The following is a 16,049-nucleotide window of genomic DNA, read 5'->3' as shown; positions in this document are numbered from 1 at the left end:
GTGCGGAATACATTTACCAGCCCCTTACTGATCTGTTTAACCTCTCTTTAAAAAATGGCGTTTTCGCGATGGCTTGGAAGGAATCTTTTCTTATCCCACTCCATAAAAAAGGAAGCAAGTCGTCTATTGATAACTATCGTGGTATAGCAAAGCTCTCCGCTATACCTAAGCTTTTCGAAGCAATCGTTACTAATCACCTTACATTTTCGATTTCTACATGGATAGATAGTCCTCAGCATGGCGTTTGTAGAGCCAAATCAACCACAACCAATTTGCTTGAATTTACAACTCACGTCCTTTAATGGGTTTACAAACAATCATCATACCGACGTTATATACACTGATTTCAGCAAAGCATTCGACAAAGTACACCACTCATTACTTGTTTATAAACTCGAATCGATGTTCCCTCCGGTGTGCCTCGGTCCTAGCCATCTCCTCTAAAATTTTAATGTATGCCGACGACGTATAACTTTTTAAGTCATACGCGTCGGTTGAAGAACGTTCTGTACTCCAGGCGGATTTAAATCGTTTAGTTACTTGGTGTAATGCGAATTATATGCCTCTCAACATAGAAAAATATAAATCCATGTGTTTTTCACGTGGGAACATACAGCCAGCTTCCTACACACTTAATGGCCAAACTCTGGTAAGCGTTGATGTTTTTGTCGACTTGGGAGTTACAATGAATTGCAAACTTAGTTTCAACCCTCATATTAATGCCACAGTCAATAAAGCGAGAAGAGTTTTAGCATTTGTGAAAAGTTGGGCAAAAGAGTTTAGTGATCCTTCGTTACAAAAACCCTTTTTACATCATTGGTGAGGCCGATATTAGAATATCGATCGATAATTTGGAATCCGCGTTATCAAGTTCATGTGGATAGACTAGAATCAATTAAAAAACAGTTTTTACTTTTCGCCTTGAGAAATCTTCAATGGGACTCTCCGTATAATCTTCCTCCCTACACTAATCGATTAAAACTAATAAATCTTCCCACCCTTGCAAATCGTAGAGAAATGCTAGGTGTACTATTTATGGCCAGACTTTTAAATGGATCGATTTCAAGCCCATTTCTTTTGAACGAAGTAAACTTGAATGTTCCATGCTGATTTTCAAGGCATTATAAACCTATAATTCTTAAACAATGCAGAAGCAATTTCCAACTACACGAACCATTTCTATGTTTGTGTGAAGATTATAACTCTCACTCGAGAATAATTGATGTTTCGGACTCGCTCTTTGCCATAAAAAAGACGGTTCTATCTTCTCTTAATAATTAAAAAAATATGTTTATATTTTTAATCTATTGTATATTGTGAATCTATATTTCTCAGCTGATGAGTTTCTCTGTAGCTAAGCGGTTTTAGATCTCGGCGCTTAAGAAGCCACTGCCTCTCAAAGACTCGGTAACAAAAAAATTATAAATAACACATAAATGGGAATTAGGATACAAAAAAAAAAAAAAAAAAGGCCACTTGAAGGCAGTGCGCTTTGTGGATATCACTGAGGACCTGCTTGTAACCCGCTGGAGGGTTTGAATCAGCAACTCCTTCGAATATGTCAGGCTACGCTTCTTTAACCTATGTTGCAATCTGACCATACACATGTTTTGAATTAACAACGCACAGACGAGCGTGTGTATAACATTTTTGAATCAAAGAGATTTGTTGTACACGCACACACACTAATGCAGAAAGGTGTTCTGCGCGCATTTAGTTTTGATCCCCAAACCAGTGTCGGACCCACCCAGGGCAATTTTTTATAAGCGCGGCCGAATGCCGCCAACGCAGGAAGGTGTTCTATGCAAAAAAACTATGGATCGGGCCCTATATTTCGGACCCTCTAGGGGTCAGTTTACGGTTTTTTGTAAAAAACTTTCGACAGAAATAAAATTTTTGATAAAAATTAGGTGGTGCACCGTCTTGTAAAACGTTACCAGGTGTTCTGCGCAAAAATACTATTTATCAGGGGTCATTTTTCGTTAATATCTTTTGAACGAGCTAAAATTTGTCGGCCTTCGGATTATTGTTGTCGTGGTCAATACGCGTCTTTTGACACCTCTCGATATTTCTGGCCGCGTATTAGCAGTATCATGCTGTCGTATATAATTACCTTTTATTTGAATGCGCAAGACGAAATAAGCTTTAACTGCTAAGTCTCAATTTCTTTCATATTTACAAACGCACCAACTTGCGCCATTGTGCCGATTTTCACTTCTGCATCAAAACTCATGAACATGAGTAAATTCACTGGGACGCAGCGGGTTGGATTTTATATAAGGTGCCACGATTTTGAAACTTTTGTTGATTTGTAGGGGTAGAGGGGATCCTAAAAATCACAAAATTATCATCCGCAGCTCTAGGAAACTCCCAGTTTATGAAATATAAGCTTTTTAATTTCCAAATTTAGTAAAAGTTCAAATTAGTCCTGCACTTAAAATTGGGTCGCACATTTCGATAGCGGTATCAAAAGACGCGTATTTGCGCCAAGATTCAGAATCCGAAAGCAGAAACTATATTTTTTATCTCGTTTAAAAGTTATTCTCGGAAAACACGTCGGTAGTATTGTCCCTTTTTTCGTTGTTGCAATTATTATTATTTTTTTTGATTTTGATACTCCTTGGTGCGGAGTGAAATGGCCAATTGTTTAAGCCTTCTTAAACACCCTACAAGAAACGCTGATAGTTTTACTAATACACTCACACTTGTAATTGACAATGCTGATCCTGCGATGATGTAAACATAAATACTCAAATTTATGTATGTTCCTTTGTTCGCTCACGCATGTCCGCATGTTCCCAACGACAGCCTATAATCATGAAAAAGGACTCAAACTGGGAAAGCTTCGGACACCTGGTACAGAACAAAAGAACATACAGCAGATACCATTATGCATGTGAGACAGATACATAATTCTCAACGGAATTTTATGTATGCGAGAACAGTTTATCCGATTTAATCATGTTGTCACTACTGACTGTCATATGACAATCAAATGATTATCACGGTTGTTTTATTTTTTAAATTCCGCCATTTTCAACCGACGAAAACCATATAAAAAATAAGTTTAAAAAATTAAAAAGAGAGCATTTCAAAGCTCCATGCTAAAAGAAAAAAAAATCGAAAATAATATTAAAAAATACCAAAAGCTGGCGGAATGTATGGGGCGCACTCAAAAAATTGATACGCGAAAAATAATAGTGGTTAGTGGTGATTCATTTTTAAATGTGTTTCCGCATGAGGAAAGCGCTCTTCTGTTGTTTTGTTATTTTCTGAATTTAAATTGAACAGTTTGAACTCGAATTCTTATAAACCTATTTATTTTAAACAAATAAGAAACACGTATGCTTTTATCACGTACAAAATTAAAAACGTAATGAAATAAAGTAAATAAAAAGCATTGTTTCATTTTTGGCGGAATATAAAAATGGTCATTTATGATAGTATAACAGTCAAACCTGATATCTACAGTAAACTATCATTTATGACACTTTTTGATAGTTAGAGTGTCAGCACTGATCCAGGAAAAGGAATGAGAGTGAGCAGTACGGCTATATACTTAATCAGTAGGCCATGTTGGTGTATAAGAAGGAGACAAAAACTCACACGTACACAGTTGTTTACATCACATTTGCGCAAGTCCCCTTAAGTTTGTGATAGAAAGTTTGTATGAGGCGCTGATCGTTAGGTTGACATTGCTGACAATGAGATGATAGTCATATGATAGTCAGTGTTCTTGTAGGGTTACTTTGATCCTTTCTATTGTTTCTTTATTTGTATCTTAAATAACAATGAAATATTCCTCTTTACATTATAAACCCCACAACCTACGCTGTACTCACCCTATGTGAAATGAAAAAATAAATAAGTCCATTGTGTCCTTCTTCTTCGCATTTTTAAAAGCATCTACCAGATCTTTCACATTACTAATATTTTGAACTTCTCCAATGTTCTTAGCTAGAGCTTTCTTGGATCCAAACTTGAACTTTTTGAAATTTCTTTCACATCTATTACGATTGGACAGTGATGACTGTATCCTACGAATGAATTTTTGCATTGCCATGTAACTTCAGTCCGAAAACCAATAAATGACAGGTCTAAAACACTGGCCTGGCCAGTACCCATTAATTCTGAAAAAAAGTCTTTGTACCATCATTTATACAACTAAGTTTGAATTATTGATAAGAAAAAGTAGAGCCCTTCCTTTGGGTGTGTCAATCGTGTCACTCCAAGCACTCATTCTGGCATTGAAATCACCGAGTAAAATTACATTGGTTTGACTATTTAAAAAAGAAATCAACGTGACCATTTCATTATTAAATGTTTCCAAATTAATGGATGGCTGCAAGTAAACCGAGCAAATTGTGAAGTTTTTGTTTAAATTTCTGGTTCTTGCAATAACAATATCAAATGGAGACCTATACTTTATTTTGCTAAATAAGATATTTTTCTTAAAGCCTATCGCTACGCCTCCATACCCATCTGATCTGGTTTTTTTGATCATCTTAAAATTTGTTAATTTATGGTCAATATTCTCCTCATCATGGGAGAAAATCTCTTGCAAATATATAATATCTATTAAATTTTATTGATTAAATATATCAATATTGAATTTGTTTGTCTCTAAACTTTGACAATTATTTGTGCTAATCTTACCATTAGGATTACGAAATCTTTCCACCCTCTCTTCCAAAAACTCCCCAATTGCATTTTTTTCACACATGTTGTATAATACTGAGACTAGCGGATCATCTCTTGTTATTGAAAACCTACTTTGTAGCTGATCTATGACTCTTTCTAACTCCGAAACCCTTGTCCATCCTGGCCTGTCATAGCAAGGTATGACTTCAGCCCGACTCCTTTTTTCCCGCATTGGGGTTACTTTCTTCTCAGTAGTGCTGGCTCTACGAGCCACTAAATTATATGACCTTGTGACAAATCTTTTATTTGTTTCTAGATTGGCATTTATTGTTCTTGCGCTGTTTGAATTTAGCTGCGGAAACTCTTCTTCATATTCTGTTAGCAAACTGAACCTATTTTGTCGCTCTGGACTGTGCAATTGCGAGTATGTATCACACGCCTCTTTTTTGCTAATTTTTTTAATTGTCATAACTTCAATTACTTGTTTCTCCTTTTGCCATGCTGGGCATAAATTTCGATTTAGAGACACATGATTGTTATCACCACACAAGATACATTTTTTATTTTTGCAATCCTCACCACATTTACCCTCATATCCACATAGAATGCATCTGGTCTTTGCTCTACAGCTGGCCTTCGTATGACCCAACCTTCCACAATTATAACACTGCTTTGCAGGGGGGAAGTAATGCCTTACCTTACAATATGTAAACCATAGTTGTACCTTTTCTGGCAGTTCTCCACTTCTTTTTGTCCCTACGTTTAACCCTAGACACAGCCGTCACTTTGATCTCAGATACCAAGTTATTGAAAATTTCCTCTTCTGAAAATTCTTCAGGTACATACCTTATTACCCCATACGTTTCTACAAAAGATCTCGGAATAAATGGCTTTACCTCCATTTCTAAAAGTTTTTCATTAGTTACGCACATGTTCGCAGTTACCGCAGTCTCAAAAAAAATGTATATAGTTTGACTTGGATGTGTCAACTAGAACTGCATACACTCCTTTGTACTCTTTATCAAAAAAAAATGTTTCCCTGTCCTTATTCTCCTTTTTGTTTTCCTCCAACTTTTCATTATTCACCTCATTTACTCCAGACAACTTCAACTAGCCTGTCGTCAGCATGGCTTCAGAAAACTCCATAGCACTACCACCTCGCTAAATGCCATTAGCACCCAGATAAATTGCGGTTTAAATCAAAACCCCACCATAGAACAGTACTCGTAGCGCTAGACCTATCAAAAGCTTTTGATACGGTCAGCCATGGCGCGTTACTGCAAGACCTGGAAGGGTCTACCCTTCCCCCATGTCTTAAAAGGTGGACCGCAAATTATCTGGGTGGTCGGCAGGCATCGGTGCAATTTAGAAACGAAACATCAAAACCAAGAAGAATTAAACAAGGGGTGCCACGGGGTGGTGCCCTGTCCCCACTTTTGCTTAATTTCTACATATCTAAGCCACCTTCACCACCGGAAGGAGTCACAATCGTTTCCTACGCCGATGACTGCACAATAATAGCCACAGGCCCAGGCCCACAGATCGATGAGCTTTGCAATAGAATAAACGGCTACCTCCCTGATCTCTCCAGTTTTTTCGCCTCGCGAAACCTGGCATTATCACCGACTAAATCTTTCGCGACCTTATTTACAACATGGACGTCCCAAATGTCGACCATTTTGAACATCCACGTCTATGGCACTACGCTACCGACTGTCCTACAACCCAAAATCTTGGGTGTGACGTTTGATCAGGATCTACATTTTGGTGAGCACGCAGCCGCAATTGTTCCGAGAATTCAGAGCCGTAACAAAATCCTCAAATCCCACGCTGGCAGTACTTGGGGAAAAGATAAAGAAACGCTCATGACTACATACAAAGCAATTAGCCAGCCGATTACGTGCTACGCGTCACCCATATGGTCGCCAAGCCTAAAAATTACCCACTGGAAGAAGCTACAGGCCTACCAAAATACTGCTCTCAAAATCGCCACGGGCTGTCTTCTTATGTCCCCAGAACACCACCTGCATAATGAGGCGAGAATACTCCCCATCAGGGAGAGAAATGAGGTGCTGACCAAACAGTTCCTGTTGAATACCCAGAAACCAGAGCATCCCAACAGACATCTGATTGATGAGCCAGCACCGCCTACGGGCTTGAGGAGTCATCTCCGTTTTTTGAGGAAATACGGCACCTGAGAACCCAGCCGTATGAAGCGAAAAAACACAAGCAGGCCCTTGGTGAACTCCACAAACAGGCGTCGGACCGTTATGCCGGGAATTGCCCGGTGAATCCAGTACTCAAAGAAAAGTATCCAAAACTCGCGGAAGAGGAACGCATACTCCCCAGGGAAACGCGAGTCACTCTTGCTCATCTTCGTTCTGGATACTGTAACAGGTTAAACTCTTACTTATCCAGAATCAACCCCGACATACAAAATGTATGCCCCGCCTGCAATGTGTTCCCACATGACACCAACCATCTCTTTAATTGTAATGTGGAACCAACACCCCTTTCCTTATGGTCCACCCTGTTGAAACAGCAAGTTTTCTTGGACCCCCGTTAGAGGATATTGATGACAATTTGTGATCGGTCGTGGCTGTTAGGTGGGGCGAAGCACTACTACAACAACAACAACAACAACTCCAGACACGTTGCCACCAATGGCGTGATTTTCTTCACTTTCCTCCTCCATACTATCTGTTTGCACATTTTTATTGCCTTCCAGTGAACGTGTATTGTCAATGCTGTCTGCCTTCGGGATCGCCCCTAATGACATACCATTACCGACGCCGAGGCGTCCGCCATTTTGTAGAAGTCCCGAGAAACTTCTACAGATTTTGCAGCCAAAAACCACACCTTACCCAGTATAATATAAATACTTACAGTACTCGTATCCAAAAATTCTCCACTTCTGTTTAATTATTTCAATGGTTAATAATTTCAATCAAATTCACAAATGAAACTCAAATTTATTTGGTACAAAACCAGTCTCAAAAAAGAAAGAAAAATTTTCAAATTGGCCGCCAAGAGGAATCACAAAAACAAACAAGTATCGCACGTCTTTTCTCTTGTAATTCTCAAAACGGAATGGTTGTTGCAATTAAACAAACTAAAACAAATGAAGGTGGAGAATAGTGTTGCTAGCTCCGCAACAATATCGTTATGCAGAAAGGTGTTCTACGCAGAATTACCGTTGGAATCAGCATAAAAATCTCTAAAGTCCGATTTTTTTTTTTTTTTTACAAATGTATTATTCTGCACTTGTTCCAATTAAATACATTAATTTAAAATTATTCAGAGAATTACAAAACAAAATACATTGATAGTGTATGTTTGTTTGCATTTATGTCGACGTGCTACCACCTTATAATGTTCTACCAAGATAAAAAGGTATTGTTGCGGAGGTGGCAACACTATTCACAACCTTCATATGTTTTCGTTTGTTTAATTGAAACAACGAAAAAAGCGACAATAGTACCGACGTGTTTTCCGCGAATAATTTTTAAACGAGATAAAAAATATAGTTTCTGCTTTCGGATTCTGAATCTTGACGCAAATTCGCGTCTTTTGACACCGCTATCGACATGTGCGACCCGAATTTTAAGTGCAGGACTTAAGTTGAAATTTTACTAAATTTGGAAATTAAAAAGCTTATATTTCATAAACTAAGAGTTTCCTAGAGTTGCGGATGATAATTTTGTGATTTTTAGGACCCCCGCCACCCCTCGAAAAAAAAAGTTGGAACCTTTTCAAAATATTCCCCGACGCAGCCTTCAGAGGATTATAGATAGATATTCAGTGGCCGTTGCCTGTAGTCCCAATGTATGAAGCCCGAAAACCTTAGTCGTAAATCCGCCTTTAAAGCCCGAACACGAGAATAACCTATTTGACGATCTCCATACAAACACATGCAGTCAACTGCAGCATCGTGCGCTGACAGATGAGTTAACTGCATGTGTTTGTATGGGGATCGTCAAATAGCTTATTTCGAGTGTTCGGGCCTTAACTCATCGTGATGAGAAATACTTTATTCGATACTTCGATAATATTAATTATCGGCTAATCGACAGGTTGCGTACACCTTTCTAATTTTATTGTAAACAAAATAATTTGCTATGAATTTCGCACGCAAAATATTAAATAAGTATGGATGGAAAGAAGGTGAAGGTTTGGGAAAGCATAAAGATGGCATTGTCAAGCCCTTAAAAGCGAGTATGAAGTTTGATAATGCTGGCTTGGGTTCCGATCAAGCGGCCAGTGATTTCAACAATCATTGGTGGGAACGTGTCTTCAACGAAGCGGCAAGCAATGTAGATATCAAGTCTGGAAAAGATGGTGTAAGCATGGCTCTAAAAAACAAAGACGACGCAGTTGAAATTACCGCTAAAGGCTACTCGAGTAAGAAACTAAAAAAAGCTAAAGAAAGCCGCAGTACAAGCGATGCACGCTATGATAACTTTCTACAATCGGCGACGCTTACCAAATCTGGCGATGAAGTAAAAAATCCGAATAAAATAGTAGTAGCCGATATATCTGTAAGTCAATATAAAACGTTAACCGATGAGGAATTGTTCAAAGCTTGTGGGGGACGGACTGCTCACAAAGGTGCAAGACATGGTTTGAAACTGAGTGGGAAACTATCGCGTATAGAACAGCAGGAACAAAAACTTTTGGCAAAAATACAGGAACGTATGAACACAACGTCACCCAAGGAGGATAGTTTAAAAGTACCGAAGAAAAACAAGCGGAAAAAGCATAAAGGTGGTGATACCTTGGCAAATAATGAGGTGTCTGAAGCAACTGTTACTTTGATAGAAGAGTTCTATAATCAAGAATCACATAACAAAAAACGTAAACATAAAGAGGAAGTGACATATTCGAATTATGACGAAGTTCCAAAAGAAGCTGGAAGTTCAGTTGAGAATGAACTTTTAGTGGACCAAATTAAAACAGACGAATCGTTAAAGAAGCATAGAAAGGAAGGGAACGCAGATCAGCCGCATGCTGTAGCGGACGATCAGTGCTTGGCACGTGCTGTAATTATAAAGCAAAAAAAAATCAAGCGGAAACTCGAAAAAAATTCACCTGCTTCTACCATTGTAGATATTGTCAATGACTCAAATTCTACAGATGTACCTAAGATTGAATGTAAAGATGAATGCAATGTTGAAACCAAGGCAGCCTCGAGAAGAACTGGCAAAAAGTCAAAGAAATCGAGTAGAACGTAGTAAACAGTCATTAATAAATCAAAGGTTCAAATCTAAACTTCAGCCATTACTTCCTTTGGTTTAAATATATATATTAACATTTCTTATGATAACTTATATGTCTACACTATGCGCCTAAATTACTCATTTCTTCGATTTGGCTTTCATTCGGCGCGATTTACCTAAACGTTTATTTCCACCACTAGGTAACGCTTTACTACCCGTTTTTCTAAAATTTCTCACTTTCTCCAAACCACCAGATGACGACTTCGTATTTCTCTTTAATCCCTTTTTTTTACCACCAAAACCAAACTTTTTATTGCGTTGTTTACGTTTATCGGCAGATTTTTTCTTTTTCGACTCCAAATCCTTAGCATCTTCCAAGAAATCAAGATTCTTAAGTTTACCTTTACGGAATTTTTTCAATTTATCCAGCATATCTTTCTTGTCCATTTCTCGTTGCACTTTAGTTTGTTTAGCCAATAGTTTACCCATTTTACGTTGTTCACGTATTTGTTTTATTCGTTCGGATTTGGCCTGACCCTCTTGTTTGGCCATCAAATTAGAGCGCACCTTTTGCATGTGTTCATCTGATTTTGCCATTTCGGCAAAATAATCATCTGGACGTCGTGTAGCAATATTAGCTGCATGTAAACGTTTTATGCCCTCAATTACTGCCGCTTGTGCTTGACGATGGAATAACATTTCCCGTTTGAAATCATTCAGTACAGGGTCTTCTTCGGGTCGTACGTAACGAACTTTTGCATTACCTTTAAATAAGTTTGCACGTTTTTGTTCATGTTTTTCCAATTGCACTGCCATTTCTGGTGCCAATGGCGCTAAATCGTTAACCATATCCATACGTTCTAACCATGGTAGATTTAATTTGATTTCATCCGTTTTTGCAAGCAATTTTGGCTGCAAGTATAAAAAAGGATGTTTCAAGCTCGGTATTTATTATCTATAATTCATTTACTTACGATGTCGTTGACCTTTTCGTTTTTTGCATTAAATTCTATATTTAAGCCCGGTTTAAGATCACCACGCGCGAAGGCCTCTTGAAGCTGACACATATTTTAATGTAGTTCTGTGATCATCTTGCAAACATTACAAAAGCACTTACCTCTGCATCTGACTCATCCTCTGAATAATTTTCCGAATCTGTCTCGACCTCTATTCGAGCTTTCGTCTTCATTTCGGGATAGTTTGATCAATTTTATTAAAGCTCTAAAAATGTTCGAAAACAATTCCTGCACGTGCAAAATAAATTTGAGTTGACAGTTGTCGCTAGAGATGATAAAAGCATTGTGAATGAAACTAACAGCTCCGACACATAACCAGTTTTTCATAGTTTTAAGTGACGTTTACATTTTGAGATGCCATTTGTTTCCATTTCATTTTGACATTTGCCGTCATCCAGTGAGTTTTACAGCTCCGGCTGACACTCAATTCTCACGGGAATGCTCTGGATCGTTGAGTTTTGAGAAGCAGATGTCGTGATATTTTCGCACAGGTGAAATGTGATAGGCAGATGTCGCCGCTGTTTTTCATTTTACTCATACGGCGAAAGGCTAAGCAGCGACATCTATTTTTAAAAAGGTAGGTTTATTAAAGGCAGCGTTGCCAAACTAAAGACAAGTAATTAACAAATTATCTGGCTCACAAATTGAACCCGATTTCTATCTGGGTTTATCTGGCGCAAATCGTTGTTGTTGCATATTCATGCAAAATTATTTATCTGGCCCAGGCTCTTTGCCACCGAATGATGGCTATTTTGTCATACAAATTGACATTTATTGATTATGATGACAGATTGTATGCGCTAAGTGGAGTGTAATCAAGGCTAAGTTGCCAAGTCAAGTCAAGTATATGCTAAGTATCAGTAATGGGGTCAAAGTGATGCTGTAATAAGATGTAGCGCTGCTGCAGCTCGAACATAAACTTTTATTTTAGCCCTACTATTTCTGCCGCTTACCATGTGGAGAGCTATCTGATAGCATTGTGAATGATAACTAAGTGTGATATCTTATCTGTCAACTGCCTGACAGGATGTTCAATAAGGCTCCTTTTAGCGTTTTGACAGGGTGTTCTATATGGCGGCGCCTATCTTCAGCGGGTGATAGAAAGAGATACAGAATGAGACAGCGTTAGTCAATTACAAATCAGGTGATCCAATCACTTTGGAATTTTGACGTCTATGCAGAAGATATCACACTTATTTATCATTCACAATGTCTGATAGCTTCATTTGACATTTTCGTTTTCACCAACACAAGTTGACCAAACCCTAGTAAAATCGATAATTGTGAACAATTTATGGAAGAAATCGGAAAAATTTATTGTGAATACACGAAAACTGACCAAACAGCAAAAAAAACATACAAAATTTCGCGAAGCGTTGTTGTAAACATTCTTCCTATACAACAAAAATACTTTCTAATTTTGTGTCGTGTATGATTGTTATATTGCAGTGTTTAATTGCAAAAAATTTACCAGCTAGTGGGAAAATAATTTCACTTGCAAAGTGTGCCAACACCCCTAGCCAAAGCAAATGTCAAATTCTTATGATTTGCTTCCAACAAAATTTGGCGAGTTGGCTACTCTTCAATATCAGATGACGCCAGTGTCGCTCATTCTACCATTCTCCATAACAAAGATGACGAAACTCTCTCATTTTTTGCGCTCTCACGAGGGATTTATTTCAAATTTGAGCTGGCAACAATCACAGATAAATCCCTCGCGCCAGCTGAAGCGGGTGCCAGAACAAAAAATGTGCCAGCTAAAATGAAAAACGGGCTAAAAGTTTCGGTAAACTTTAGTTTGACCTACAACTGTAGAAATGCGTTCAAAAATTATGGGAAAAGGGATAAAAATACTGGTTTTAGTGTATATATTATTAGTTCGAAGGCGGAGGCTCCCATTCAAAAGTTATCACTAAAAACAAGTTTTGTAAATATGAAGTCCCGATGCAGCAAGTCCATTTTGATCACAGAACCTGGAACATCAGACATGTAAGATAAGCCCTATCCATTAAATGATGTTAACTATTATATCCTAGGTCCAATTTACTCAAATTTCAAAAGAATATTTGGTTTTCACTGTGAGTTAAATGCGTTACAATATTTGACTAATTCATTTAATCAAAATATAAATTTTATTTAGATTTGTTTATATTTAACTCTAACTACCCTACAAGAACACTGACTATCATATGACTATCATCTGATTGTCAGCAATGTCAACCTAACGATCAGCGCCTCATACAAACTTTCTATCACAAACTTAAGGGGACTTGCGCAAATGTGATGTAAACAACTGTGTACGTGTGAGTTTTTGTCTCCTTCTTATACACCAACATGGCCTACTGATTAAGTATATAGCCGTACTGCTCACTCTCATTCCTTTTCCTGGATCAGTGCTGACACTCTAACTATCAAAAAGTGTCATAAATGATAGTTTACTGTAGATATCAGGTTTGACTGTTATACTATCATAAATGACCATTTTTATATTCCGCCAAAAATGAAACAATGCTTTTTATTTACTTTATTTCATTACGTTTTTAATTTTGTACGTGATAAAAGCATACGTATTTCTTCTTTGTTTAGAATAAATAGTTTTATAAGAATTCGAGTTCAAAATGTTCAATTTAAATTCAGAAAATAACAAAACAACAGAAGAGCGCTTTCCTCATGCGGAAACACATTTAAAAATAAATCACCACTAACCACTATTATTTTTCGCGTATCAATTTTTTGAGTGCGCCCCATACATTCCGCCAGCTTTTGGTATTTTTTAATATTATTTTCGATTTTTTTTTCTTTTAGCATGGAGCTTTGAAATACTCTCTTTTTCATTTTTTAAACTTATTTTTTATATGGTTTTCGTCGGTTGAAAATGGCGGAATTTAAAAAATAACAAAACAACCGTGATAATCATTTGAATGTCATATGACAGTCAGTAGTGACAACATGATTAAATCGGATAATCTGTTCTCGCATACATAAAATTCCGTTGAGAATTATGTATCTGTCTCACATGCATTATGGTATCTGCTGTATGTTCTTTTGTTCTGTACCAGGTGTCCGAAGCCTTCCCAGTTTCAGTCCTTTTTCATGATTATACGCTGTCGTTGGGAACATGCGGACATGCGTGAGCGAACAAAGGAACATACATAAATTTGAGTATCAATGTTTACGTCATCGCAGGATCAGCATTGTCAATTACAAGTGTGAGTGTATTAGTAAAACTATCAGCGTTTCTTGTAGGGTAGTCGTATTATTGTAAAATAAATTTAAAATGAATATTTTACGACTATCATTTTATTAAATGATTGAAACTGAAATCGCCGAAATGTATGTGAAAAATCCCCATATTCAGATCTGTTCATTTTAGTTTGGAGTGGCATCATTGACAAATGTTATAAAAAATGTGCATTTTGACAGCGCTCTCTCGAAACAAAGAGTTGCAAATCCATTCATCTATGCTCCATAAAAATACGTACAATCTACTCATAATGCATAAGCTTGTGTTAAACTCATATATATGGAAAACTGCTTATGTGTCGGGGCTTTTACACTATTTCTTGCACTTAACTGGGACGCGAAAATTCAATTAGCGTGAAGAAAAAGGGAATTTTTCTAGTAAGGGCCTAAAGGGACAATTAATAGAGAGTTATCCATAGCCAGATTAAACAGCTGAGCGAATCAACCTTATGAAAATCAATGTAATCGATTAAAGGGCAATTAAACTCCCTTAATACCTATATGACACTACTTTATTTTCGTGTATTTTTTCCTGTATTTTATCTTCAATTTTTTGTCGCACTCCCTCCTAATACGGCTTCAGTACTGGTGTAAGTGTATAAACTATATTTCAAAAAACTAACGAAATACAAGAAAAAGACAACCTAGCTTATTAAAAACAAACGAGTCAGTTTGTTTTTCGATAGGTTTTTTTGACATTCGGCCGTTTTTTCTTTATTTTTTTCTGACAAATGAAAATTTTGTTGTTAGTTTGAAAATTTGGTGCATAAAAACATAATTAAAATCAAGTTTCTTGTGAAAAAAGTGAACCATTAGGGACCGAAATAATTTGCGCGTGTCATTTGCATTGTTTTTATTGTTAAAAATGTTAATGTAAAAATTAAATGTAAAACATAAACAAAAACTTGCCAAACTCGCTAATTATGGGGGATAGTGGTCTCGCTTTTTCATGATAGAAATTGTTTTTGTGTTTTGAAGTTCCGATAAAGTTTCGTCAGTTTTTTTAGCTTGGAATCCAAGCAAAAATAAAGTAGTGTCATATATGCTTAACCCCAACATCATAGTCGTAACTATACCCATAACCATCTCCAATGTGATCGATTAATGGTGCCTTAACGTAAAAATCGTGAAAATTTCATAGAAATAAAGAAAACGCAAAAAATTACAAACATATTCCACAAAAAATAAGTCTCTTAGTCATAACGTATCCAAACAATGAATAAAATCTACTAAAAATTATTAAATTCACCAACTCAAATATTTTTATGTTATGGTATGGCGAGAAACCATATTCTTAAATTCACCAACTCAAATATTTGTATGTTATGGTATGGCGAGAAACCAAAAACCAATTGATTGGCTATGGTATGGCGTTAGGGTTATGGTGTGGCACCATTAATCGATTACATTGATTTCCATAAGGTAGGTTCGACCAGCTGTTTTATTTGGTTATGGTTTTACGGTTATGTCACCATTAATTGGTCCTTAAAGTATAACAGACCATAGGGTACTAAAGCCAGAATCATTGGTGCCGTATGTCGTATCGCTGTATCCGTATCCCTAACGTAATCAGCTGTTTATCGTTACGACGGTAAACCAAAACCCAATTGGTTGGCTACGATACGGCACCAATAATCGATTGCATTGATTCTCATAAGGTTGGTCGAATCAGCTGTTATAAGGTTACCGATACGGTTACCGATAAAGCACCAATGTCTCCAGCTTAAGCGCCAAATACACGACATGAAAATTTCCGCGAACATTCCCGTTATGTCATGTTTCTGCGACCTTTTCTGTCGTGTATGGTGGTGTTTGCCAGTTCGCGCAAATGTTCGCCAAAAATCAAAATATTTTAATTTTTGGCGAACATTTGCGCGAACTGTTCGTGCATGTATAGCGAAATAGCTCATAATCGTAGTAATTTCTGAACGGA

General features: G+C 37.2%; 2 protein-coding genes across 2 annotated transcripts; one reads left to right on the top strand and one right to left on the bottom strand.

The window, feature by feature from the left end:
* The first annotated feature begins 8,714 nt into the window (after positions 1 to 8,714).
* Positions 8,715 to 9,978, top strand: LOC137243620 (G patch domain-containing protein 4). Its single transcript, XM_067771513.1, has one exon. It carries the CDS (start codon positions 8,760 to 8,762, stop codon positions 9,870 to 9,872), a length of 1,113 nt encoding a protein of 370 aa, XP_067627614.1. The 5' UTR covers positions 8,715 to 8,759; the 3' UTR covers positions 9,873 to 9,978.
* Positions 9,906 to 11,160, bottom strand: LOC137243629 (probable rRNA-processing protein EBP2 homolog). Its single transcript, XM_067771522.1, has 3 exons — positions 10,975 to 11,160; positions 10,832 to 10,915; positions 9,906 to 10,769 (listed from the first exon to the last, which is right to left on the bottom strand). The coding sequence occupies exons 1-3, from the start codon at positions 11,044 to 11,046 to the stop codon at positions 9,996 to 9,998; spliced, it is 930 nt and encodes a 309-aa protein (XP_067627623.1). The 5' UTR covers positions 11,047 to 11,160; the 3' UTR covers positions 9,906 to 9,995.
* Between the last annotated feature and the right edge of the window lie 4,889 nt (positions 11,161 to 16,049).

This window comes from Eurosta solidaginis, chromosome 1, assembly GCF_040869045.1.
Source record: "Eurosta solidaginis isolate ZX-2024a chromosome 1, ASM4086904v1, whole genome shotgun sequence".
Lineage (NCBI taxonomy): Eukaryota > Metazoa > Arthropoda > Insecta > Diptera > Tephritidae > Eurosta > Eurosta solidaginis.
This window is presented reverse-complemented; position numbering and strand designations above follow the sequence as displayed.